The 27,935-nt window shown below is 33.7% G+C and overlaps 2 protein-coding genes and 1 long non-coding RNA gene across 9 annotated transcripts in view; 2 read left to right on the forward strand and 1 right to left on the reverse strand.

Moving 5' to 3' along the window:
- The window catches only part of LOC127720545 (condensin complex subunit 1-like), an 84,913-nt gene that overhangs the window by 22,471 nt on the left and 34,507 nt on the right, over window positions 1–27,935 (reverse strand). For both annotated transcript variants that reach the window (XM_052227138.1, XM_052227139.1), the window contains exons 17-24: window positions 27,185–27,282; window positions 25,594–25,847; window positions 23,976–24,060; window positions 10,359–10,495; window positions 9,783–9,915; window positions 8,316–8,400; window positions 6,111–6,281; window positions 1,730–1,920 (exon numbers count right to left, since the gene is read on the reverse strand). In XM_052227138.1, the coding sequence (XP_052083098.1) occupies window positions 1,730–1,920; window positions 6,111–6,281; window positions 8,316–8,400; window positions 9,783–9,915; window positions 10,359–10,495; window positions 23,976–24,060; window positions 25,594–25,847; window positions 27,185–27,282 (1,154 nt within the window). The remainder of the gene's footprint in view (window positions 1–1,729; window positions 1,921–6,110; window positions 6,282–8,315; window positions 8,401–9,782; window positions 9,916–10,358; window positions 10,496–23,975; window positions 24,061–25,593; window positions 25,848–27,184; window positions 27,283–27,935) is intronic.
- On the forward strand, window positions 11,949–15,237 carry LOC127720556 (uncharacterized). Its single transcript, XR_007990858.1, has 3 exons — window positions 11,949–12,127; window positions 13,012–13,047; window positions 15,197–15,237. It is a non-coding gene; the product is annotated as an uncharacterized LOC127720556 (long non-coding RNA).
- LOC127720548 (protein argonaute-2-like) lies at window positions 16,939–19,280 on the forward strand. Of its 6 annotated transcripts, none has more exons than XM_052227147.1 (3): window positions 16,939–17,694; window positions 18,178–18,453; window positions 18,592–19,280. In XM_052227147.1, the coding sequence occupies exons 1-3, from the start codon at window positions 17,004–17,006 to the stop codon at window positions 19,278–19,280; spliced, it is 1,656 nt and encodes a 551-aa protein (XP_052083107.1). In that variant the 5' UTR covers window positions 16,939–17,003. The 6 variants fall into 6 exon arrangements, with proteins under 6 accessions (XP_052083107.1, XP_052083113.1, XP_052083112.1 ...); XM_052227153.1 differs by lacking the exon at window positions 16,939–17,694 and adding an exon at window positions 17,834–18,177 and having other exon boundaries at window positions 18,385–18,522; window positions 18,661–19,280; XM_052227152.1 differs by lacking the exon at window positions 16,939–17,694 and adding an exon at window positions 17,834–18,177 and having other exon boundaries at window positions 18,385–18,453.

Consider the following 27,935-nt stretch of genomic DNA (forward strand, 5'->3'; position numbering starts at 1 on the left):
TTTTCCATCTCAAGAAGTCAATTAAAAAAATGCATCTGTTATAAACCTTTTTATATCTGCATATTCTTAAAAGCAATAAAAATAAGATCTATATACAGGTTGTCTATAATTAGTTATCAACGCTGGTTAGGGTATTTAATTGGTGGTGCATAGGGTATTGTATGGTCGTACTACATGCAGGTATTCATTAAACATCAGGTAGTTGTACCTGTATTACTGTAACAATAATATATTCCAATCTCAACTGTGCCCTCGGCAAAACCAACATCCAGGATGTACACAAAGAGCTTATGAAGTAATATTGCGTAATAACTATATCTTATCAATCCCCCACGTGGCGTGACACCTGAAGCTTGCAACTTCAAACGAGACCTGAAAGTGCGAAATCACCTGTACCGTTCACCTGTGACCTATGATGAACTCATGGTATGGCACACGAGGCCCCAACTCTGGATTCCTTATGAAAGTGGGCGGAAAAAAGTGTAGTTTGGGCTTGTTAAAATATCCTATCTTTACACCTTCTAAGTCCGCGTGTCATTCAAAAAACAGAAAATATCATGTCAATATTCTTTTTAATTATATTGTTGAATCCATCTGCATCACACATACTCATTTTTTTACCACTGTCATGCGTTTTGTTGGATAATAATTGGAACTAAATTTGCGCTGTACCCATATGTTAATATGAATGAAAGGAACCACTGACGTAGTAGCCTCGTTCTGAGTGACATCCGGGATGGAAATATGCATATTTGACAGGTCGATAAATCGTTGCATTAAAATCTCATTAAAATACATATTTTAACAAATATTTGACACTTATATTGCTATCGATGTATTTTTGGGGAAAGTTAAGTATAAATATTAAAACATTTTGAAACACAAATTGAAAATCGTGTCATGTCTCCTTTAATGTAGGTTTGCCATTTTAACATAATTCAGAAACATTTCCGGTCATAAAAGTGACATGGTGAATAAGTACTATCAAAACAAGTCCTACTTTTATACCCTCTCATTACAATCAAGGTTAATTAGTTGTCAGGCAGTTGAAATTTACCTGTTCAGGTAACAGGTAAACTAATATGTACCCGACATTGATCGATCTATTTGAAGTTATTTTTATAAATTTCAGCTATTTGCATCTAATTAGTTTAATCAAAAAGATTTAAATTATCAAAAATATGTATATAATTATGATTTGATGAAAATTTTTAAAAGGTAGTTATTTTTTCGTTGTTTGAACAAAGTAAATGAGTGCGCATGTGCGCAGTTGTGAGATTTAATTATGCATCCAAATTCTTCAAAAATACTAAAATTATCATTGATACCTTTATCTAATGTTCATTTCAAATATTTTCTTGAAGAAATAACATTGAAAGGAGCTACTTGAACTTGATTGTGCTTTTTAAACGTACACGGATTTTTCGTCACCGTCTCTGGTCCGTGTTTTACAATTGTAAAGTCAACATCCAGTATGAGAAAATGTACCTTTAAAAACGAAAGTAAAGATTTTGACAGGGATGATTTTGACAACGTAATTTTGCACAAATAAAGATTCTAAGGCAGATATTAGTACGCTAATGTAGCACACTTCGAATGATGCACTGTCAATTTAACAGTTTACGTCAGTACAGCAAATTTGTATCAAAAGTTTTTGCTTAAAAGTGTTGACAGTTAAAAGGTCTAATTTTGCTGAATTGATATTGAATTTTTTGATAAATTGACTAACCTTATCTTGTTTTTTGGTTGGTTTCTTCTTTTTTTCTTCCTGTACAGCTCTCCGCCGCTTAAGTTCCCCAAGTACACTGTTGTCTACATGTATCATCTGACTAAAGGCTATACTACCAGCTATAGAGACCAGTCTGGTCAGTAGTATGGTTACTTCTGTTGTAGAGGCATCGTCCGAGGGCTGAGAATCACCTATTAATAGAAACATAAAAAAGGTCTCTGAGAAAATAGTTTTTAGTCTTCAAAACTGAAACTCATTTTAACCCTTTCCCCGACAAATTTACCGGGATTCACGCTTCAGACAGCTGATGATGAGTCCCTGTTTACCGTGATCAGAATACCTCTTTTACATTTCCCGCTAAAAAACATTGCAAACACAAGTTATCTTTCTTTGATGAATACCCGGATGAAAGTGTAAACATGGCGCTTCCGTTTGTTGAAAACCGTTTCAAAATCAGATGAAATTTATGGATAACTTTGTGAATAATATAAAGACATAAATAACTACAGACAAGTTTTTATTGATATTTAATATGAAGTTCTCCCCTTGTGTCATAATAGCCAGGGAAGCCATCGTCTCAGAGTAGCTTCTGTCAGGGCAGCTATAGTGAAAGGGTTAAGGTATTAAAGTAAAATCCCTAAAGGCCAAATGTAGATTTAAAACAAATAAATAAGTTTCGTCGCCAACATTTCAACTTTATCTTGTTTAAATTCTCTCATAAAATAATTTTAGTCTTCAAAATAGAACTCAGTCTTAGGTTAGTGCAAATCCCTAAAAGCCAAATGTAAATTTAAAACTAGTAAATAAGTTTTGTCTCCAACATCTCATCCTGAGTATTACTGACCTCAAACTGCTCTTTTGTGAAGATCGTACAAAAAATAAAGTAAAAGTGTACACTTATATTTTTTTGATACAGTAGACTCCACCTAATCAGATATCAGCTAAACGAATATATCGGCTATTGTAATATTTTTTCAAAACACCAAACCCTTCCCTATATGTTTAATGTTAATTTTATCTTGTAATCGAATATCGGATATAAGAATATATCGATAAATAGGATAAGAAGATTCAGGAAAGTTTGTTCAGAACCATGCACAATCGGATATTTTCAATGTTTTTCTGACAGGAAATGGAACCGGAAGTTACGAAATTACAATCTTGCAGACAAGAAAATTTAGTTTTTACTGAATAAAAAGGAACTATTTCTTAATAAATTGTTGTCTTTATTCATTGTCTTCCTTTGTAAAGTGAATAAGATGCCCTCTAAATTCAAATAGTTTGAATTCATTTATAAAATCTGAGACTACTATGTGTTATAGTAGTCTCACATAAAATATACAAGAGCAGTACGTTGGGAGAATTTTGATAAAACTCTAAATCCTCACAGAATCAGAAATATAATTTAAACTGAATGTAACTCCTTCTGAATAATTTATTGCAATATACATATAAATCCCTTTTGACAAGAGAAATCTGACTTTTGTCAGGTATAATTTTGTAACATTTGCATGACCAACTGTCATGGAAGCCATTTTGGTTTGTTTACATAATGTGAAGAAGCACTGAGAACCATGACCTAAACATAAACAGTCTTCAGAAAAACTTAAACTTGATGCAGTAATATTTGATCAATCATAATTGTATATCTTCATAAATTTAAATTTGATTATTTAAAGAAATAAAATATATTACAAATACGATTTTAGTTTAGAGACTGCAGTGTACACAGACCATGCTTTGATCTATTTATAGCCCAACTAGCTTACCTGTGATAGATGTAAATAATGGATATTAATTTGTTTACAAAACAAATAAAGACACAAACTATGGATGGTAGATAGTTATTCACATAAATATTTCAGGACATTTTATTTATTCTAATAAATATAGGATTTAAAAACTGAAAACAAATATAAGCATTACATATCCAGCTAATAATTTTTTACACAAACATCGTGGTGATGTAACTGATAACAAGAGCTGTCAAAATGACAGTAAACCGGATTCTTTAACATTTATTTGTGTTCTGGCATTAATCAATATCACAAGGACCAAAACTCCTAATAGGTAAAATTTATGATCATCAATATCAAACTTGACTTCCATGTTGTCAACAATAACAACATATAAACTAGATAGAAAATGACCCTCTAGCAGGACAAACTGTGTGCCCTTAATGCATAAAGTAAAAAAAAATTACTAAGTCCACCTACCTAGGATTTGGAAATATCTAAAAAAAAAAATGAATGAATTGTATGGTTTTCAAATGGAAAGGCAAAAATCAAGCTTGACCTGTTTGACCATCTAGTTATCATAAGTGACATCATTTTGAAATATTAGAGAGCATATAAGTACACACACGTTTGTTCAGCAGGGGTGGGTAGGCAGAAATCATGAAGTCAAACAAGGAAGAGATACGTTTATGAGACTTAAACCTTATAAAATATGAAACCATAGTATCTTGTGGTCACTCCAATAACTTTCTAGGCTCCCACTTTCAAACTGTTGTTGTCTTGTAATATAGGCATGGTCAATGGAAGAATGATTGTCTGTGGTTTCATCGATATGAGCTTCTGCCAATAATACTCGGGTAACACAATTTTTCAATCTTTCAAGAACCGAAAGGTTTGGTTGAACGGTTCATGAGTAAATGCACGGACACGACAATTTTTAAACTTTCAAGAACCGTAACTCCTGAATGGTACAAGTCAAAATCGTGATTATTGAACTTGACCTCCATTTTGTTGTCAGTAACAACATATTAAAATTTAAAAAGGTTTGGTTGAACAGTTCATGAGTAAATGCACGGACACAACATTTTTTAAACTTTCAAGAACCGTAACTCCTGAACGGTAAAAGTCAAAATCGTCATTATTGAACTTGACCTCCATTTTGTTGTCAGTAACAACATATTAAAATTTAAAAAGGTTTGGTTGAACGGTTCATGAGTAAATGCACGGACACGACATTTTTTAAACTTTCAAGAACCGTAACTCCTGAACGGTAAAAGTCAAAATCGTCATTATTAAACTTGACCTCCATTTTGTTGTCAGTAACAACATATTAAAATTTTAAAAGGTTTGGTTGAATGGTTCATGAGTAAATGCACGGACAACATTTGGTTGCTGCCCGCCCGCCCGCCCGACCAACCGCCCGCCGTACATCCCCAAATCAATAACCGACATTTTTGACACAAAAACCGGTTAAAAATCACTCCAGCCCTTTCTGATATATAGCAGTGGTCAGGGCTAGTAACATCTCAGGATTAGGTCTACTCATTATTGCAAAATATTCAATGGATATACATTTATCGTCTAATTGGATATATCGGATAATGGGATATTTTTTGCTGACATTTTGGGTATCCGATTTGCCGGAGTCTACTGTATCATTTATTATTTTTTTGACAGTAAATCTAAAGAATGAGTCACAAATGATTCAATTCTCTATCATTCATTGAAGAAAAAGTCATTTCTCTAATAATTATGAAATGAAATATTTTTCCCCTTTTCATATTAAACTTGTACTCTACAGTCAATATTGTCTCAATTTTGCTCTTTTGGAATTTCGCCTATTTACAAACAACTAGATAGAACTTAAGTTACCTACCAGTTGTCAAAAAACATAAAAAGACAGACAAAGCTACTGTGAATTCATTATTATTTGTTGGATACCAATTTTTGTGGAATTCATGGGTATTCATTGTAGGTGAACCACGAATCTATATGTTCAACAAATTACAAATTTTATATAATATGCTGGTAAACAGAATTTGTCAAAACCACGAAATCAAATATACATAAAAATGCAACTTTTTCTCAATCCTAGAAAATTGATACACACGAAAATAAATAAATCCACAGTACACAGAACTACAGATTAAGAAACAAGAACCTACCAGAATCTAGGGCTGAACTCAAAACTGTGCAATATGAACTCAACAGAAACTAGGGATGAACTAAAATAGCCATTCCAACATTCCTTATTAATTCAAAGTCGCTGGACCATGATCTTGTGGGCAGGGCCTAGAAATGGTTCCTATCAAACTATCTTAAGCAGAAAACTTAACAATTGTTGACGCCCGAGTTGCCGGAAAGCAATCCCTATGTCTTGCTTTCTGCGACTATCGTCACAGGTGAGACAAAACACTAAAGATTGAGCAATATGACCAGAATCTAAAGGTGTACTCAGATACTTCAGAGGGGTAATCATTTGCTGCTATACTTGTGGCATCTGTAAAATTTGCTGGGAATATGGTATCAAATAGGAGGCATATACTCCTTATGCAGACATGTTTTTCAGTTGCTCTATATAAGTTATTTACCTGCTGCAGACAATATTGTTGTTTCTAGTTTGCCTATCTATATAAGTTATTTACCTGCTGCAGACAATATTGTTGTTTCTAGTTTGCCTATCTGTATAAGTTTATCAGCTATAGACTTAATGATATTCCCACAGATATCATCTGGATGTTCAGATAACTTGTAAATAACTTTTACTGCCTGCTCTGCCAGTGCTATCCAGTGATTGTTTTTCTCATTAGCTACATCTATAATCAAAATCATACATTGAATTAAGTTATTTCATCTAAAATTGCCGAGTGACATAAAATCTTTAACCATTCAGACATTCTTATAGTAGACAAAAGCACCTGAACCCATTCATATTGATTTATTGTTGATGGTAAACACCACTTTCAGCCCTATTGGCTATCTCATGGCGACCAGATGTTATCATTGAGGAAGCTGTAGAGAATCATGACTGTTGGCAGGAAAACTAAACTGTCAATCCTAATCAAATGAGACCGGAGTTGAAAGCACCTTGCCATGGGCAGGGTTTAAACTCACAATTTCAGTATTGACAGGCTAGAGGTACACTGACAAAGACATTAAGATAAGAAGTGTTTCTTGTGATAGTCTAATATCTAGCATGTGCCATATTTGAATATTACATCAATGATCCTGTAATTATTTCATTTATCCGGATGCTAAAAGATTGCAAACCTTAATTATGTCATTTTAAAGATTAGACTGTCAAACTTTGTCATTAATTCTAAGCTAATAACATTTTTTTACAGCTTCTATTCTGAAATTTGATTTATATAATACATTTTAAAATTTTCATGTGAAATAACAGGGCAACAGAAGCCCCCTATATTGAATGTTCTCCTTCAGACCTGTGTCAAATTCAAGGAAAACAACAAAGAAATTTACTGGCATTTAAAATTGTAAATAAAGAATTAGTCATTTTTATCAACAACCCATCTTTGAGGTTTACAACCCACAGAAATATTTTACATCTGTAAAGTGTTTTATTTTGCTTTTCTAGTGACAAATCTCATCTTGATGTCTGTTCTTTTCCTGATAGATCAACTTTAGGTCCGAGAATATATTTTCTTAATTTTATATTATTTGTGAAATTCGAAACAAGCAAAACCCTAGAAAATAGCATTTCATTAAAGCTGTCTTTTTCTTGTTTTAATTTTATATGCAAGGCCAAAATATAAAATATGTCTGTTTACGGTAACCAGATCAACACTACTTTTGAGCGCCGACCCCAAGTCATTTTATTCCCGTTATAAAGTGAAAAATTAACTGAACTTAGTGTTGTGCCACGATTATTTACAGTAACATTTTTAACCTTCATTTCATTCGTATTTCCCGGGGTATATTTTCGTTGAAAGTGGGTCATACTTATTTTCACTTTTGTACACTTGCTTGTTATGCGGAATGATCTTTCATAGTAACAACATGATTACCTTATTCAGACGTTATTAATGCATCCTATTTAATCAATATTTATCCTTTTATAAAGTTAGAATTATCCCAAATCCTACTTGTCTACTAGAAGGCCACGTTGGTTTACTTTCACATTTGTGTACACATGTACTATTTTTAGCGTGTATTGAGTGACGTCGTCTTACAAACGTTTTAAAAAAGATAGTTTCAGTTTCAAATTATAGCCGCTGGCGAACAGCTGAGTTTCAGACAGTGACCCAGAATTATTTATTCAGGTATTTTGGCACACACTGCAATTCTATTTAATTGATTTATTAATAACTATTGTTAATGATATTAGCTTTTTATAAAGCTACTTTTATTTATTTAAACCAATCTTATTTCTTGATTATCCAAAGTTTGGACTTCAAAACAGTTTTATTACTTTGACTTTAATTGATATTTGTATAATATCTGCCAAACCATTTACAATAACGGTTGGCGCTTCACTTGTGTCAAAAGCAAAGTAAGAGTTGCCAATAAAATAAATTAATTGCCTGATACATCTAAATGTTCACAATTGTTAATATGACAGCTGTTTTAAGAAACTTGTGACTCATGTGATGAAATAAACACTTTGCAGCCATTTTTTTCCAACCAATAACAAAGGGAAATAATCCAATCATTAAAAATATGTAGGTAAACTTGGCCCATGGACAATTTGGACCACGGCAAGACGGACTTCACGACTCAAAATCATGTCGCAAAAAATAAAATAAAATGGATATACATACCTACCTACCCTATTTTTTTTATGACGTAACCTTAAACAGACATACATTTTTTTTGGCCTAAGGTAAACTTACTATTAATAAGTAGTTCGGACAGTCTAATAAACATTTCATGGTCCTCAGGCAATCTGTAAGGTTTCTTGGCAACAGCCCCTTTTGCCTACAAATGAATAACTATTTGTTATAAACAATAACACAGGGCTTAAAATCAATGCTAGCAAGTAGGCATACTGCCGTTTGAAATTTTAATTCTCTCAGCTTTTGCTGCACTTGAAATATTTCAAAGCTAATTCTTACTGATTTTCTTTACCTGTGTGTTTAAATATACTGATTTTCTTTACCTGTGTGTTTAAATATAAATTAAAAACAAAGAACCATCTGTGAAAGCTAAAATTATCTGCCACATCTCCCGGTCTACTCAGTTTTCAGATTCTACCTGTTGATATATTGTTAACTTTTCTCATGTAAGAGAAGTTGTGATGACAAGATTAAAGCTAAAGAAAACCAAATATGTAAACTCTGAAGAACTCCAATGAAGGGAACATCATATGCCCCCCTGTAAGTTAGTTAAGGAAGGGAACATCAAATGCCCCCCCCTGTAAGTTAGTTAAGGAAGGGAACATCATATGCCCCCCTGTAAGTTAGTTAAGGAAGGAAACATCATATGCCCCCATGTAAGTTAGTTAAGGAAGGGAACATCATATGCCCCCCTGTAAGTTAAGGAAGGGAACATCATATGCCCCCCTGTAAGTTAGTTAAGGAAGGGAACATCATATGCCCCCCTGTAAGTTAAGGAAGGGAACATCATATGCCCCCCTGTAAGTTAAGGAAGGGAACATCATATGCCCCCATGTAAGTTAAGGAAGGGAACATCATATGCCCCCATGTAAGTTAGTTAAGGAAGGGAACATCATATGCCCCCCTGTAAGTTAAGGAAGGGAACATCATATGCCCCCCTGTAAGTTAAGGAAGGGAACATCATATGCCCCCATGTAAGTTAAGGAAGGGAACATCATATGCCCCCCTGTAAGTTAGTTAAGGAAGGGAACATCATATGCCCCCATGTAAGTTAGTTAAGGAAGGGAACATCATATGCCCCCCTGTAAGTTAAGGAAGGGAACATCATATGCCCCCCTGTAAGTTAAGGAAGGGAACATCATATGCCCCCCTGTAAGTTAAGAAAGGGAACATCATATGCCCCCATGTAAGTTAGTTAAGGAAGGGAACGTCATATGCCCCCATGTAAGTTAGTTAAGGAAGGAAACATCATATGCCCCCCTGTAAGTTAGTTAAGGAAGGAAACATCATATGCCCCCATGTAAGTTAGTTAAGGAAGGGAACATCATATGCCCCCCTGTAAGTTAAGGAAGGGAACATCATCAACCTGAAAACTAATATAGGAAAAGAACATTGTTTTCCCACCTAAAATTAGTATCTATTAATATACCATCAGTAACAAAGTGGGTTCTGAAAAGGGTCAAATTTGTGAAAACCTTCACCAATTACTTCAGTGAATGCATCAAACTTTATTACTGATCCTACCTTTTTGTCTGTTCCTAGTTTAAGTAGTGTGATACAAGTATCCTTGGCCAGTATAAAATCTTCTGTTGCACGACTTCCAAGTCCTTCTTTTACCAGTATATCAACATTACTCTGAACTATCTTAGCATTGGCTCTGAATAAATAACATTACATTTATTAATTTCTCACCACAATGGGTTTGAAACATTTTGCTACAGGCAATTGTGAATGCAAAGGGTAGAAGACAGACTCTTAAGTCCTGAAATAAGGAGTATTTTAAACATTTGGTTGGGACAGGCAAAAGTAATATTAGCAGTCATGGTGTTTAATGATGCCTATATCAGAAGAAAAAAATCAGACACCAATTAAACGAAGGCATACTTGATGGAAAGGTAATCCAAAACTTTGTCACTGTGGCCTACATTTCAATTCTCATCGAAAATTTAATAAATGTACACCAAAATAAAAACTATGTTATGCAATTGGTTGAATATCAATGGTTCAGGATGTAGTCAACCAATCACATCATTTTGGTGTACACTTTTAAAAAGGTTATCAAATATGCATTAGATTGTGAAATGGTATTAAAAAAATTACCCTGCCGCCATCGATAACAACATTAGAGCTGCTCTACTATCCTGCTGGGTAGTGTTAGGGACTTTCATAGTGAATCTTTCCCACAACATCTGTATAACTGATTGGTCAAGCTCTTCAGACTTCACAAATTCTACTATCTGAAAACAGAAAAGTGTCATCATAAAGATCCTCATTTTTGGTGTATTTTATTTTTCAATAGGACTTCAATAAAAAAAAATGTTCAAGCCCCTCCTTAAAAAAAATGGACTGCTGATGTTTAAAATGTCTGCTCATATTTATATTTTTTCAATATTATTTAAGAAATTCAATGAAAAAAATGTTTTTATAAAGAAGTTCAAATGTAATTAATAAGACATGAGTACAACATCAATTAGACTGACACTTTAAATTTCTACAACATTATTGCAATCTATAACCTTAAGCACAAAACAGTTCTTACCAATCCTTCCAGAGAAGTTAAATCTCCCCAGTATCCTCCCCAGAAATTGTTTAAGGCGCAAAAATTTGTAGCGTGTAACCCTTTTTTTGGAGTGAACTATTGTGACGCGAAACAATCATTCAGTACTACAAAATGAAGTTAAAAGCTTCATGACAGTCTAGGTGTTTAATTATTTATAAAATATCATTAAATGAAATATAATCAATTTACATCCATATAAAACACATTGATCATGCTGATATCACAGTCCATTTATAGAGTTTAATTTAAGAGACCAAATTTAGTAATTTCAAGAGAATATTCTCCTGTTCCTTTGAGCCTTCAAGTGCTGTACAGCTTTAAATATTTCCATATCTGGTGCATCTGCTCCTTCTAAAAATATTGTATTATTAGCAGTTTGTAATTTTAAGAATACAACTTTAAAAAAAAAAGATAAAATGAACAGCTGATCAATTTAGAAGGTTGACATTTCAAGATCACTTCCCTGTGTATTTGTCACACTCTTATATTTGGCAGGTAGAAACCTGGCAAATTCTTCAAAGTAAAGTCCAACAAAATTATTTACATATGGTTCTGCATTTAAGTTCCTAACTATTGACATCGAGTTGTGTATTGTCATAGTTTTCTGGTGCAAGGACCAAACTGACAGACACAACTGATTTATTTTTTTTAAAGATGACAATTTAAGAATTTTATTTGCTTAGAACAAAATTTTACATTCTATCCCAAACTATTGATTCATGTTATGAATTTATCATAAATATTAGTTTGCGTTACTTTTTTTTCATGTAAAACGTTTGACTTCCGTTCATAAATATATTTGTAGTTGTGTATTAGGGCTATTCCAGAAAAAAATGTATGGGGGTGTTGGACGGCAGTTGATCTTTTTTTGCATGGGTGATGGGGGGAGGAGGAATTAAAATTGTGTGGGTAGTTGTTCTCCTACACAACTTAATTAGATGGGTGGTTGTACCTAAAGAGAAGAAAATATCTTTTTCAGTTGATAGAACCTTCAAATATCGATGGAAAACGTGTTTCATTCTGCGATTTTGTTTACTTTTTGCGCATATTAAATCCTTTGGTTAATGCCCGAGCGTTTCGAATGGAACTGTATATGCATATTGGTGCTCCTAAAAGGGAGAGAGTTACGAAGTATCAGAGTAGTAACTGGTTCCCGGATTTCTTTTTTAACTGTTTTCCCTAATGTGAGATGTTCAGTTACCAGATTGTTTACCGCATGGAAACAGCATGGCTGGACAGTGGGATGTTATCGCTGTTTGTTCCTGGCTCCAATCCAATGGATTGGGGAAATTTGCGGACTTTTTTACAGGTAATATTTGTTCATTAAAGGAGATGGTGTTGTGAAAATTTATCCACAACTCGAAGACTGGCTCCAGAAAAGCAATGTTTACCATATTATTATCGAAATAAATGCAAAAAATAAAAAGTCAGTATGTTTTACTCACAATCGAAATTAAACAGATAAATGAGTGTAAATACGAAAGGAAGTTACAGAGTACCAATACAAACAATAAAATGATTTTAATTAGGGTTATTAAAAAACATTTTTCATACGAGAAAAGGCTGTTTTGTTGGCAACTTGATTCTTGATTGATTTTTATTTTATCATTATATATTTAATAAAAACACAGAAATGACAAAATTAAACATAATATAACCACAAGAGTATTTTGTTATCAGTATTGTGTGAAATATGCTCCAGAACTTGATTAGTACAGTGAAATGTTTTGTCAGAAGGTAATATAATTATTTGTTTGCCTTTGGCATAGTTTGATTGTTATTATTCTGAGTATACATGAGGGTCGTAATGGGGGTACCTTCATGACCAATAACGGTAAAAATTCTTAACAAATGACGTTAACGGTAATTTTTGGTACATGACGATAAAATGTACACTTTCTTTTAGACGATAAAAAAATCAACTTTTCCAAAAATAACGGTAACGATAATTATTTGAGACCTCTGACGAATCACGATAAGGATATTTTGACGAATCACGGTAAAATTTTAACGAATATGACGCTAACAGTAGCCAAAAATGACCGTTTGACGCCTGACGGTAAATGGTATTCCTACCCTCATACATGGGTAAATTAATTATAACCAAAAAATTACTTTTATGTACACATGTAGTAAAATAAATAGTCACAGTAGTTTTTCAAACTTGCAAGCAGATTCTATTGAACTTTGTAGGAAATCAATGTCGGATATAAATTGCCAGTATTATTTGTAAGTAGTAGAACTTATGAACCTACACATGCTTTTGGTGGATGGATATTTTATCATACTTAATAACTTATAGCTAGCTTGCTGTGTAAAAGCACTATATAATCAATAATTTTAATGCACATTTACTTGTTTTCATGCTGTTTATTCATTTCACTTTTTCTGTTATTTTCAAAATATATTTATAAACAAATTGCCTAATGTGATAAAGATATCTGATGCAGTTTACATGTACATGAAATTATCACAAATTAATTCTACCACAAAATTTTTAGATGTTGATGGAATTTGTATACGGTAATCATTTTTAACTTTCATACCCTGCTGTATATCCATATATCTATCACATATATTATTCTTGTGCTTCTGTAATCATTCTACAGGCATGAATTTAGAGGTTGGCATATGTCTTGCCCTTTCCCCACTAAAAATGAGAGGATTTTTTTTAACACAGTAAACATTTAAGCATTGTTACCCTCGACAATGAATGAAAAAAAATGCACCTACTAAAACCAAAGTCCTGGATCTGTGTCTGCTTTGTATTTCTCAAAGTTTCCTTTGATTATTATTCTTTTAAAGGTGATTATTGATAACAAATTATGAAAGGTATTTCACACCAAAACCAGCACTTTAATATAAAAAAGTACTTCAATAGATAATTAACATACCGGGTAGATACTATTTACTAATATTCAATCTTAACTCTTTGTCAGGTAAGTGATTCAGTTCTAGTAGAGGTTAGCCTAGAACTGAATAAATGCTTTAAAGACTAACCTCAGACTTTTCGAGATAGAATGAATAGTTATAAACAAAATGTATATATAGTGGTCACATAATACCTAAGAAATGGAATCAGATATAAAACTTTTGTCAGAAACTAGAGACAATTTGAATAAAACTAGGAGTGGTTAATGATTGTCATTTACTACAATTGTAACTCTCAATTTTTTAAATGACTGCTTTATACTCTGATTGGCTGTCCAACACTTTTTGTATGTCGTGGTCACTTTTGCCATCTGTAGACATTTGGTTTTTATTAGCCTGAATTATTGTATATCATTGTCCATCCATCCGTCATCACCACTTCAGACAAAAACCCAAAACAACTTTCACCTATTTTCATGTTTCAATAAATCATCATATCCTATCCCAGCACCCCAACTCCATAGATCACTACATGTTTGGAACATCTACTTAGACCAATCAGAATAAACTTTTTTTATTTAGGAGTATTTTGAGGGGCATAAAGAAGGGAGGGGTTTACTAAAGAACCCTATGGGATTTTATTTTTTTAAATTTTCAAATAACTAACGTGAAAACCGTAGGTGATAGATGCACTCGGTCTTCAGTAATGATCACTGGACAATAAAACAAATCAAATAAAATATAGAGTAAGTCCCTTGGGGTCACCACCACCCCCTTCAATTTGAGAATGTGCTTTTATCTTGCAAACGGTCCAGATTCCCACCCCTAAACCATATATATTCTTGTATGGGACAATAAAACAAATCAAATGAAATATAGAGGGAGTTCCCAGTGTCACCCCCACCCCCGTCCTGTTTGAGAATGTGTAAACGGTTTAGATCCCAACCCCTAAACCATATATATTCTTGTATGGGACATTAAAACAAATCAAATGAAATATAGAGGGAGTCTTCGGGGTCACCCCCACCCCCATCCTGTTTGAGAACTTGAAAATGATCGAGATCCACACCCCTAAACCATATATATTCTCGTATGGGACAATAACACAAATCAAATGAAATATATGGGGAGTCCCCAGGGGTCATCCCCACCCCTCCTGTTTGAGAAAACAAAACATTTTAGAAAACACAATCATTTCAAATTTTCATTGTCATCAAATCCTTTATAAGCAAGTGAGATGTGACAGCTAAAATGGAAAAAAATATAGGGGTAGTACCAAGGGTTTTATAATTACAGGGCTTTGTTTGGGAGACTTTGTAACAGCATCCTGTTACTATTATGTATTTTTTTAAATGAAATTTCATAGAAATGTGCCTTGTATGGTAAATATTCAACTTTGTCATTTGCTATTCACGTTAAGTTGGATTGAATGATAGTTAGGAGGGGGTTTAATGTATAATCACAGTAAGTATTTGTTTTACAAGACCATTTTTTTTTATAATTTCAGAAGAAGAAATAGATGGTAATGCTTTATTGGGCCTAAACGAAGATGAGGTGTTACAGATTTCCCCAAAGGCAAAATTTAGGACCCTCCTTCATCAGTTAAAGGTATGAACATAACGCCAGATCCTTTTATATTTAACATGTTTTATTATTATCAAAGGACATCTATGTTTTTATGCCCCACCTACGATAGTAGAGGGCCATTATGTTTTCTGGTCTGTGCGTCCGTTCGTTTGTCTGTTCGTTCGTCCGTCTGTCCCGTGTCAGGCTAAAGTTTTTGGTCAAGATAGTTTTTGATGAAGTTGAAGTCCAATCAACTTGAAACTCAGTACACATGTTCCCTATGATATGATCTTTCTAATTTTAATGCCAAATTAGAGTTTTGACCCCAATTTCACAGTCCACTGAACATAGAAAATGATAGTGTGAGTGGGGCATCCATGTACTTTGGACACATTCTTGTTTACATATGTGAATGTTTGGCATGATTTTGGTTTCCTTTTCTTATTTCAAACATGTCGTGCTTTTCTTTGACAGATCAATATTTATGAAATGCATTTATCATCGGAACATATGTTGATAGATATATGCAACATACTTCACTGAAGCTGTACTGTGACATATAATTGCTTATATTTATTACATTTGGTCTTGTTTTTTGCCATTAACCACCAAAATTGTCATCTGTAGATCCATCCTAATATCCCTTTTTTACTTGTTTTTTTATGTTGAACATTTTCTTGTCTGATTTTATCCCCATCAGTGATCACACGATGTTGAAGAACCATCAATCAATCAATTTTAAAAGATAAATAATTTTTATTATGTTACAGGAAGGTGACATGAAGGAAAAAAAGCCTGAGAAGCCTGAAGAAGTCACCAAAGCATCTGTAACACTTGAGGCTGTAACTTTTGAAATACAACCAGAAAATATGGAACATGTAGAAATAAATGATCTTGAGACCAAACAAGATGTTAAGGTTGAACCACAGACTGTCAACAGAAAAAAGGCTATCCCAAAAGCACAGATAACAGCAAAGTTAGCACCTGGTACTCAGATGACACTTAATCATTTTCTGAAGGGAAAAATGGATCCTAAATGTGACAGGTGTGTAACTATACCCATTGCAAATGAAGTTATAGGGGTATACAGTTTTGACCTAATGGTAACAACTTTTTGTCATTACTTTTCCTCTGTCCTCTGTTGTAATAGAAAATAAAGGGATATGGAGTAAATGTACATGGGACAGAATTGCACAAAATACAAAGAGAAAATACAAATTATCAATCAACAGGGCTTTTATTCCTGTTCTTCATCTTGACAGTCGATGTAGAGTCAACAATGAACGAATCATTCATAGCCTACAACAAGGTCAAGATGGCCCCTAGCATCTTTCTACATCCATTTAATTGTTTATTTAATAGGTGAGCTTTGCAGGTTTAGATGAGTATTAGGTTTTACTGTCAACAAATATGGGCACCACGCTTTAAAAAAAAACATTTAAATAGAGAAAACGCAAAGTGGCAATTTATTCAGATGTTCTGTAGCTCAAAAAACAAAAAGGAATAACCCTGTCTGTCTCTCCGTCTGTCTTACTAAGTTTAACATTGCAATATGTGGCAACAGGTGTCCTAAGTGGAAAAAGGGGGGTATCTGTTACTCTGCACACATTCTGTCTTTATATCAATTTAGTATGATGCTTGTATTTATATACAAATGAAATAATGTTTTTTTTTTTTTCAGATATGGTGAATTGAGGTGTATTGGTTTTAAAGTTTTCGAACAAGAGTTCCTAGATTTGCAAACACCTATGAAGCGTGCATGGTATGAGTTTTGGAACAAAAAGGCTTTGGACTTAGCACATGAAAATACCAAAAGATCTTATATGGAAGGTTTGATAAAAAAAGCCTGGTCATATGAAGGTGGTAGACAGATTGCACTATGCAAATTTGGGAAGGAAATCTGTAAAGCTCAAAAATTAGAAAATGATCCATTCAGTTGCTATGAGCAAGCAGCAGAACAGAAACAAAATGAAATACAGAAATTGGAGACAGAAAAGACAGAAAAAGAGCAGGAACTTTGTAGTCGAATATACAAAGGAACCATTTCTATGAATGATAAAGTTTCATTACGAAAGCATATAAAATTGATAACAGTTGATGCTGAGAAAGCTGAGAAAGATTATTCAAAAATACTAACAAACTGGACAGCTCATGCATATAAAGTTGAGAGACGGGGTGTAGAGAAAAAGAAACCTGGTAGGAAAAGGAAAGCAGAAATACAGGAGATAAAATATCTGACTGCAAAGGAGTTAAGGTCTAAGAAAAGTAAAGTTGATAACCAGTCAGCAGGCAACCAAGATAAAAGTATGGAGTCAAATGATATGTTTGTAGAAGACCCAGCTGAGATCACAAGTGACAACCATGATGAAGGTATGGAGTCAAATGATGTAATGTTTGTAGACGACCCAGCTGAGATCACAAGTGACAACCATGATGAAGGTATGGAGTCAAATGATGTAATGTTTGTAGACGACCCAGCTGAGATAACAAAGGACAACCATGATGAAGGTATGGAGTCAAATGATGTAATGTTTGTAGACGACCCAGCTGAGATAACAAAGGACAACCATGATGAAGATATGGAGTCAAATGATGTTATGTTTGTAGACGACCCAGCTGAGATCACAAGTGACAACCATGATGAAGGTATGGAGTCAAATGATGTAATGTTTGTAGACGACCCAGCTGAGATAACAAAGGACAACCATGATGAAGGTATGGAGTCAAATGATGTAATGTTTGTAGAAGACCCAGCTGAGATCACAAGTGACAACCATGATGAAGGTATGGAGTCAAATGATGTAATGTTTGTAGACGACCCAGCTGAGATAACAAAGGACAACCATGATGAAGGTATGGAGTCAAATGATGTAATGTTTGTAGACGACCCAGCTGAGATAACAAAGGACAACCATGATGAAGGTATGGAGTCAAATGATGTTATGTTTGTAGACGACCCAGCTGAGATAACAAAGGACAACCATGATGAAGGTATGGAGTCAAATGATGTAATGTTTGTAGACGACCCAGCTGAGATAACAAAGGACAACCATGATGAAGGTATGGAGTCAAATGATGTTATGTTTGTAGACGACCCAGCTGAGATCACAAGTGACAACCATGATGAAGGTATGGAGTCAAATGATGTAATGTTTGTAGACGACCCAGCTGAGATAACAAAGGACAACCATGATGAAGGTATGGAGTCAAATGATGTAATGTTTGTAGAAGACCCAGCTGAGATCACAAGTGACAACCATGATGAAGGTATGGAGTCAAATGATGTAATGTTTGTAGACGGCCCAGCTGAGATAACAAAGGACAACCATGATGAAGGTATGGAGTCAAATGATGTAATGTTTGTAGACGACCCAGCTGAGATAACAAAGGACAACCATGATGAAGGTATGGAGTCAAATGATGTTATGTTTGTAGACGACCCAGCTGAGATAACAAAGGACAACCATGATGAAGGTATGGAGTCAAATGATGTAATGTTTGTAGAAGACCCAGCTGAGATAACAAAGGACAACCATGATGAAGGTATGGAGTCAAATGATGTAATGTTTGTAGAAGACCCAGCAGAGATCACAAGGGATAACAACAATGAAGGTATGGAGAAAAAGAATCAGGAAAAACAGAAGAAAAATCCAATGACAAAGAAAAACATGACCCTGTTTATACCACAGACATATGATACGTACCTTGGAATAAAGTTGTTATTTCCAGGAATCAGTCAGAACACAGTTGGGCTTCCCCATGGTCTATCACGAGGTTCAAACGCTTGCACTGGTTTCTGCCTAAAATTGGCTGAACATTTTTTTAATGAAAAATCTTCTCTTCACATTAAACCTGCACTTTCCGAGTATAGAAGTAGCCTGCATGAAATAGTATCAAGGTATGAGGACAGAAACATTCAGATGATGGACACAAAATCAGCTATGACATATTTTGGATATCAGAATTCGATGAAAATTATATCAGACACAATATTGGCACCGACAACTTGGTGTAGGTGCATCTGATGACCCATTAGAAATATGCAGTGCAGAATACAACAGATCGATAAACTCACAAGAAAGAGAAGCCCTTTTTATCACTGTGTCAGACAAAACATTCATCATTTTAAATAATGAGGAAGGAGATCAAGTCATTTTGACTCCCATGTGCATTACACTGATGATAACATGACTCTAGAAGATACTTTAAACAAAAAAGATCTACATGGTCTGATTGCTGCAAGTGACAAAACCTCAAACATGCTTATGTATGTATTTGCTCATGTTGTAAATGAACTAAGATGTTCCACTGATACCGGATGTATGTATCGCTGTCAAAAAAACTGAAAGATGCTCCTTGTTTACCTATGCGGGAAAATTCAATAAATGTCTCATGTAAAGAAAAGACAACAAATTTAAATATTTATAGAGATCTTTTCATGAGATATTTACCTGTCATACAAATTTACAAAGCTGTAGATAATCAGACTCGAGCCTTTATTCTAAAGAAACCTATTGACAAAGACTTTGCAAATTTAATAGCAACAATTGAATGGTCCTACAGAAATGAACTTTTGAAAAAGAACATTAGTAAAAAACTTGAAAATATCATGACACCAGCATTAAATAGCTGCTCTGAAAAGGACAGACATATTCTTAAGTATATAATATCCACACTAACTTCGGTGGAGTTTCTGAACAAAACTGGAATAGATGGAAAAAGATACCAAAGAAGCAGCTTAAATACCAGCATGACATATGCAAAAGAAACAATACAGAAATGGACTGTAAACAAAGACTCATTGAGTGCAAATATGCTGCACAAGAAGAGAACCGAAACAGGACAACGAATACAGGACAACGAATACAGGTGCTTGGATCTGGAAGGAAACTTCTTGCTGAAAAGTATCCTGTTTAACAACGTTAATATTAAGACTGTTCGATGCTGGAGGAGATGGATTACAAAGTCATCCAAGATTAATATGCGACACTTTATTTTTACATAAAAGTAAATGGATGAACATGCCTCGATGTGTAACAATTTTAAAACAGATCTATGATATTGATATATCAATTAGTGCAGCTTATACTTATACAGAAAACTATCGTGAAAAAAGTCACCAAGCAAAACGTCATCATCATGGCAAAAATGTAAATCCTGGTATATCATTAAAGAAACCAACAAGAGATGGGAACCACAATCCATCAATTAATGATCATTTTGCACAGACAGACATAAACTATTCAATAGAAGAGACTCTGATCAACAATGGAAAAGTCATCGCAAGAGACGATAAGGCTTTAGTACATTGCGATGTAGAAATTGTACAAAGACCAAGTAAATCTTGGAAAAAAGTCATCTATTCAGACCATGATTGGGAAAAGGACACAAAAAGAAGTTTGCAAATTACAACTTATAAATTTGTTAAAGTGAAGGATATGTCAGAAAATGAGGATATCGTTGCGCAATTCAGTGGAATCCCCATTTGTCAAAGTAGATTAACCGGTGGAGGATTGTCAATAGTAAAAATACATTACTTTGAAAATTCTACTGTGTTTAGACACTTTAACGAATTATTGTTTCTCATGACTTTGGAAAATCAGCATGTGTTTTTCCAGACAGGAGATAATGGTCTTATACCCCAATTATTAATAACAGTTGATGGAGGTCCAGATGAGAGACCCAGGAACAAACTGACTATGTTTGCGACTGTCCTCCTAAGAAAACTTTTGAAAATAGATAAAGTAAAAGTAATTTCATATGCTGAAGGATGCAGCAAACGACATTCAGTGGAAAGACTACATTTTGCTGAAGGCAGATCTTTATCGCAAAGTGGCGTAATTTCTTCTAAAAGTATAAATGAAAATGAGACAGAAGAAGGCTTGTTTAGCCAGGAAAAGTTCAAAGAAAATATGGAAGCTGCCAGAGAAGAGGCAGTTAAGAGAATAGATGAAACCCCATATGCGAGTGAAAACATAGAGGCAGTAAAACCTCCTCCAGATTTTGATTGGATTTTGACACCAGAGACCATATAAAAAATAATTTCATTCTTGAAGAAAGACACTAGTGAACATCGTTTTGAAAACAACTTTAGCATAAAGCCAGAAGGACCGGTATGGAATAAACTGTGCAAACTGTATGGTATTAGTCCAACAAAATGCTTCAATGCAGTTTCAGTTTACAATGAAATGTACGACCCCAAATCTGCATGGCTCCAGCATTATGCCTACAGTTGTTATAGACCAGATGATTCCTGGATAGGAAATAGTATAAACAGATATGAAATTCAACCAATTGTGGACATAAGCAAGTTACCAGAGCATAAGTATTTGCCTTATCTGGAAGCAAAAAAGCTTGTGCAATATTTTTTAGATAATAAGGTAGAACTTCCAGACTTCCTTAGGGTTCCAGATTTTTATTTACCATAAAAAAATATTGAATCATTAAGGAAAAACAATGAGTCTGTATTTTCAAATGAAAGAGATTTCACCAATGTTCAGAATTTGCTTGGTGTCAGCTCAGATGAAATACGGGCATACATCAGAAAAAAAGAAGAAAAAAAGGAGGATTCAGTGAAAAAGACTGAAATTAAGAAAGCATTCTCGAATCGTTTGTTAGGAAAGCTGACAGTAATAGAACTAAAAAAAGTACTTGAGGAGTTAAAGGTTTCATGGACAAGACAACAGAACAATCGAGCTGACATTCTCAAATTGGTAGATAAGGAGCTAGAAAACAGAAATCTAAAAGAAGACGACTTATTTGAATAAATTTGTTTAACACATCATGCAACATTATTTAACTTCTGACAGCAGAAGATGAGGTTTCATGGGTTTATTTACATGGGTTTACAGTACACATGTTAACCAGATAAAAAAGGAAATTGTTTTATTGCTGTTCTTCATCTTGATAGCGTTCACAATTTTACAAAACAACCTGTTTAAACCAAACTTTAATTGTCAACATATTACTTCCTACAAAGAAAATTTGAATGTATATAGTAATCATCCAGTGCTTCGGTCTGTTTGTGAATGTAAGCTTTTAAGTACAACTCCTTAACTATATACGATCAATGAAACTTTGCATTTGTCTAATACCACCTGAAGATGTGCATCTGGCAAACTAATCCTGGTCCAATGCATCAGAGGGGAGATAACTTAACTTATACTGTGCAAGCACAAATCCTCCATATGAGACTTGTAACTGAATTTATGCATATGTTGAACAATATGACCGGTACCACATGTAGGGCAGGATCTTACCCTTCCAGAGCACCTGAGATTACATTGTTTTTGGGGGGTACTTGTTGCTCTGTTTCAGTTTTCTAGTTGTGTTATGTGGATTTCTGTTTATGTCTTTTCACATTTTTTTTTCTTTTTTTGCCATGGCTTGGCCTGTTTGTTTTCCACATTTGAGTTTGATTGACCCTTTAGGTATCTATTGCCTCTCTTTATGATGGATTAAATTCTGTTATAGTGTTCCATCTGCAGATGTGCATGTACATATAGCTAAAAATATTTCCGCACTCACAGTTGCTTCAAAGGATTATTTTTATATTTAAAAACACAAGTAGAATTATTTATAAAAGTTGAATTGAATATTTCTCAAGGATTTGAGCTGCAAGTCCACACCACTTAAACCATTTGAAATTAATAAAAATAAACCGCAGCTTTTGAAGAAATCTCATCAGACAATAGCAATACAAAAAAGCATCCAGAGGTCACCCAAACACTGTTTCCAATAATAATTGCAATATGATAGTTTTACGTTTTTTTTTTCATGACACTGACAGTGACTAGTACAAAACACATTTGATGCACACATCTGCAATAAAAGTTATTTTTAATGCCAAGAGTATCAGGACAAAATATAAGGTGTTAAGCTTCAAAACCTAGTCACCAATAATCTATATCAAATATCTGATATTGTCAAATGTGCAAAAAAACTTAAGAATTCTAAAACTAATTTACATACTGTCATTAATATAGCCACTTTCAGATATCAAAATGCATATGATTTTTGTTGCTTATTTGTGAAAAAAGCTAGCTTATACTATTTTTAAATTATATGGGTAGTGGGGTCAAACTGAAAATTAATTGTATGGGTAGTTGTCCCATGATGAAATGTAATTTAGTGGGTGATGGGTATAAAAAAAAAGTGCCTTCCAACCCCCCATACATTTTTTTCTGGAATAGCCCTTACAAAGTTAGCACGCGTTATGATGATGTTCATTGGTCGTATTAAAATAGATTTATACTATTGACCAATGAGAAAATTTGATATTTAATATAGCATTATTATAAGGAAAGCCATGCATAAAAACATTTCGTATTTGTATGTTGATCTTTTCCCTCAATTCAAACCCTGAAACACTGAAAAAAGGTATCCAAGAAAAACATTTATCTATTCGATGATAATCTATGCAATTACGCGATCTGATAAGGCAAATACAGGTAATCAATAATTGCGTAATATGGTGTAGTATTGATTTTCATCTGAACGGCGATCTTTAACTTTACAACAGTTATCAAACAGTTCATAATTGAATATGAAAGTTAACACCATACGGGATCAAGTTTTAAGGGACAGCGGCCAATTAAGGCGCTGCGGAATCAACAAAAATATTTTTAAGGCGCTGTGGGACCGCAACGTCATAACGGCCTGGGGAGAACACTGCTCCCATAGTAGCACCATCAACTAATGCTAATAGATTTTTTACTTACCAATCCTTCCAGAGAAGTTAAATCTCCCATAGTAGCACCATCAACTAATGCTGATAGATTCTTTACAATGGTCAACGATTTTGATCTGAAAAATAAATGTTCTGATATCTCATATTCAGGTTAGCATTAGTTATAGAATTTGATTTGGCACAATCACAATTTATTCACTTTGAATCATTTTATGTAATTTATCATGCAAAGTAAATGTAAGATCTAATGGAAAAGTTATGTTGTTTTACTTTGGGAACTGTTAACAAGATTTAACAATATATATATATATATAAAGTTAAATATAAAAGTGAGTCATCAAGACTAAGGTTATTGAAACTTACTATTTACATACCTAATTAAAACTCTTACACGATTGGAAATAAGTTCTGCTCAGGCTGTGTGTTTTTGTCAATATCATTATTCAAGTCACAAATAAAAGATTAATGGTGTAGTTGTACACTAGCAAACATTAAGCAGCTATAAGAACCACCAGTGTTGTAACTGTTGTCAAGCTACTACATTTCACAATATTTATCCATCAAAATTGAACAGCAGTCAAATCATTTCAAATTATTCATATTCTAATACCTTGTGTGTGGTGTAAAAGTTTACACTATATATTGTGTTGAAAAAAAAATGTAGACAAGAACTTTGATTGATAGTTATCTAATTGGCAACAAGTGAATCTGTGAGCTACTGCTCAATAATGATACCCGCCCGCTAAAAGTATAAGGTAAACAGGAAGTTGTTGAGTGATGAATCTGAAAACGCATCACACGGTATAGCTGACTCATATAAACCCTGAAACCAAATTTCAGAAATCCTTGAAATGTAGTTCCTGAGAAAGATTCGACAAAAAATATTCATGGGACGGACGGATGGACAGACAGAGGTAAAACAGTATACCCCCACTTTTTTAAAGCAGGGGTATAATAATACCAAATCTCCTTATTTTTTGTTTTAATTACTCAATCATGTCTGGAAAAGTCCTGGCCATTGTTTCACAATTAATCTTACAACCAAAATTTATCTCAAGTCATCACTCAGTATACTTACAGTCAAATTCAGTTGTAAGATTTTTGGTGAAATGCAAGGGCTGTTGCTAATTAAAGTTGAGGCATTCAGCAGTGAGAGAAAAGACTGGTTGCCTCAGAGCAAAAAGAAAAATTGACCTAATTTACTAATTTAAAAATAAAAACGTTTGATGGATTTGTGAGTGACAGGAAGTCTATTTTTCAAAGTAAAAGTTAAGTGGAACAAGCAATTCATTTTCTTAGAATCCACTACGCTATTCAACTTACAAGAAATCTAGTTTATTTGTGAAATATCTGTCTTACAATAACATTAACGGTACCAATTTTACTGCACCAGTTGCGAATTCCGACAATGAAAGATACCAAAGGGACATTAAACTCATAAGACGAAAATAAACCTAACAACACGATGGCTAAAAAAGAAAAAGACCAACAGACAAACAACAGTACACAAAACACAACATAGAAAACCAAAGAGTGAGCAACACAAAAACTGGGGGTGATCTCAGGTGCTCTGGAAGGGTAAGCAGATCTAAACTAGTATAATTGTGAAATATCTGTGTAGAGACAATTGGTTATCTCCCCCTTCCTACCTCTGATTAGAATCTGCTGGACTGAGATACAGTCGTTTGTAGGCACCAACAACAGCTTCTTTAATTCCAGACTCACGGCTCCAGATCAAAGGTAACATTCTTCTGATCCCCATCATCATTATACCCAGTCCAAACTCAAATCCTGTAATGAAGAACTCAACTGCTTCAAGAACATCTGTAATGGACTTGGACCCTAGTAGCTGGCAAATCATTGGGACAGCTTTCTGTATTTGTGTGGCAAAAAGTAAGGAATCCTGAAAAAATAAAGAGTTCACATTAAATAAAATGTGAAATTACACAACTACATTATCTACTTTTAATCAATTATTCATTAATCTATGAGAAGATCAATTGTTTCAACTGTGATAGAAAGGAAAAATAAAATTCGTAAGGGTTCCGCGGAACCCAGTGTCTCGCCTACTTTCGGTGTTAATCGCAGGCTCAACAAAAATGAGGAAAAAAAATTGATAAAAATATTCCCCTCTTTACTATGTTTTGATTGTAAGTAGCTTCTGTCCAAGTTTGGTAAAAATCCAGGATAATTTATGAATCTAATAAATGTTTTAAAAACTTAAACTGCAGAATGTATGTAATGTTGACTGGAAGAAAAACTAAGTCCATTTATAAGTAAAATACGGAAAAAATGGAACAAAATTTTATCAAAATTTCCTTCTAGATACTAGCTTTTGATCATAAACAAGCTTCTGTCAAAGTGTGGTACAAATCCAGGATAGTTTAAGAAAGTTGTTAAAATTTTAAAAACTTTAACCACAGAGTGAATGTAATGTTAACTGGCAGAAAAACTAAGTCCATTTATAAGTAAAATACGGAAAAATGGAATTTTTATTTTACAAAATTTACTTCTGGATACTATCTTATGATCATAAACAAGCTTCTTTCCAAGTTTGGTAGAAATCCAGGATAGTTTAAGAAAGTTATTAAAATTTCAAAAACTTTAACCACAGAGTGAATGTAATGTTAACTGGCAGAAAAACTAAGTCCATTTATAAGTAAAATACGGAAAAATGGAATTTTTTTTTTTACAAAATTTACTTCTGGATACTATCTTATGATCATAAACAAGCTTCTTTCCAAGTTTGGAAGAAATCCAGGATAGTTTAAGAAAGTTATTAAAATTTCAAAAACTTTAACCACAGAGTGAATGTAATGTTTCCTGGCAGAAAAACTAAGTCCACTTATAAGTAAAATATGGAAAAAATGGAATTTTTTTTTTACAAAATTTACTTTTGAATATAATCTTATGATCATAAACAAGCTTATGTCTAAGTTTGGTAGAAATCCAGGATAGTTTAAGAAAGTTATTAAAATTTCAAAAACTTTAACCACAGAGTGAATATTTGTGGACGCCGCCGACGCCGACGGAATGTAGGATCGCTATGTCTCGCTTTTTCGACAAAAGTCGAAGGCTCGACAAAAATGGAGTTTTCAAAAATGAAAAGATGAGTAACATGTCTATGAGAGCATCTCAACACTATCAAGTCCATCAAAAACTTTAATCTTTAGGCATACTGAAGCAGATTTTTTTTCGGTAATTCTAAAAGTGTCTGATATTCTGATATATAGAACAAACCTTCAAGTACTGTACAACAATCTGTTGTTTTGATATTTCATTAACAACTACTTCATCAACTGGTTGTTCAGACAAAACCAAACCAGGCTTCTTTGATTCTGTAAATAATAAAAAATCACATTCATTTCTCTCCAAAATGGCAACCATCATAATTGGCCAATATTAAAAAAAAATAATTGGTTAACACAGCTATAAAATTACCATCTTCCAATAATTGAATTGAAATCAACCCACAGACATGCACATCTTACAATTATTCCATACACCAAATATAGTTGACCCATTGCTTATGGCAATTAAAAAACAAACCCAAAAACTTAATGTTGACCAATGAACCATGGAAATGAGGTAAAGGGCAGATGATACTGGCTAGACATACATGTACACCTTACAATCATTCCATACACCAAATAAAGTTGACCTATTGCTTATAGTACTTGAAAAACAGACCAAAACTCAAAAACTTAACTTTGACCACTGAACCATGAAAATCAGGTCATGGTCAGATGACACCTACCAGTTGGACATGTACACCTTACAATCATTCCATATACCAAATATAGTAGACCTACTGCTTATAGTATCTGATATATGGACTTGACCACGAAAACTTAACCTTGTTCACTGATCCATGAAATGAGGGCGAGGTCAAATGAAAATTAGGACCTTGCAAGGTACACACATACTAAATATAGTTATCCTATTACTCATAATAAGAAAGAAATTAACATTACAAAATAAAGTTGACTTT

The sequence above is a fragment of the Mytilus californianus genome, unplaced genomic scaffold, assembly GCF_021869535.1.
Source record: "Mytilus californianus isolate M0D057914Y unplaced genomic scaffold, xbMytCali1.0.p SCAF_11, whole genome shotgun sequence".
Classification (NCBI taxonomy): Eukaryota; Metazoa; Mollusca; class Bivalvia; order Mytilida; family Mytilidae; genus Mytilus; species Mytilus californianus.

What these genes read in the sequence shown, in the direction of transcription:
- LOC127720548 (XM_052227147.1), top strand. Translation starts at nt 17,004, where the DNA reads ATGAAGCGTGCATGGTATGAGTTTTGGAACAAAAAGGCTTTGGACTTA. An exon ending in AAGTGACAACCATGATGAAG is followed by an intron (nt 17,695 to 18,177) that starts GTATGGAGTCAA and finishes ACCATGATGAAG; the next exon opens with GTATGGAGTCAAATGATGTT. An exon ending in AAAGGACAACCATGATGAAG is followed by an intron (nt 18,454 to 18,591) that starts GTATGGAGTCAA and finishes ACCATGATGAAG; the next exon opens with GTATGGAGTCAAATGATGTA.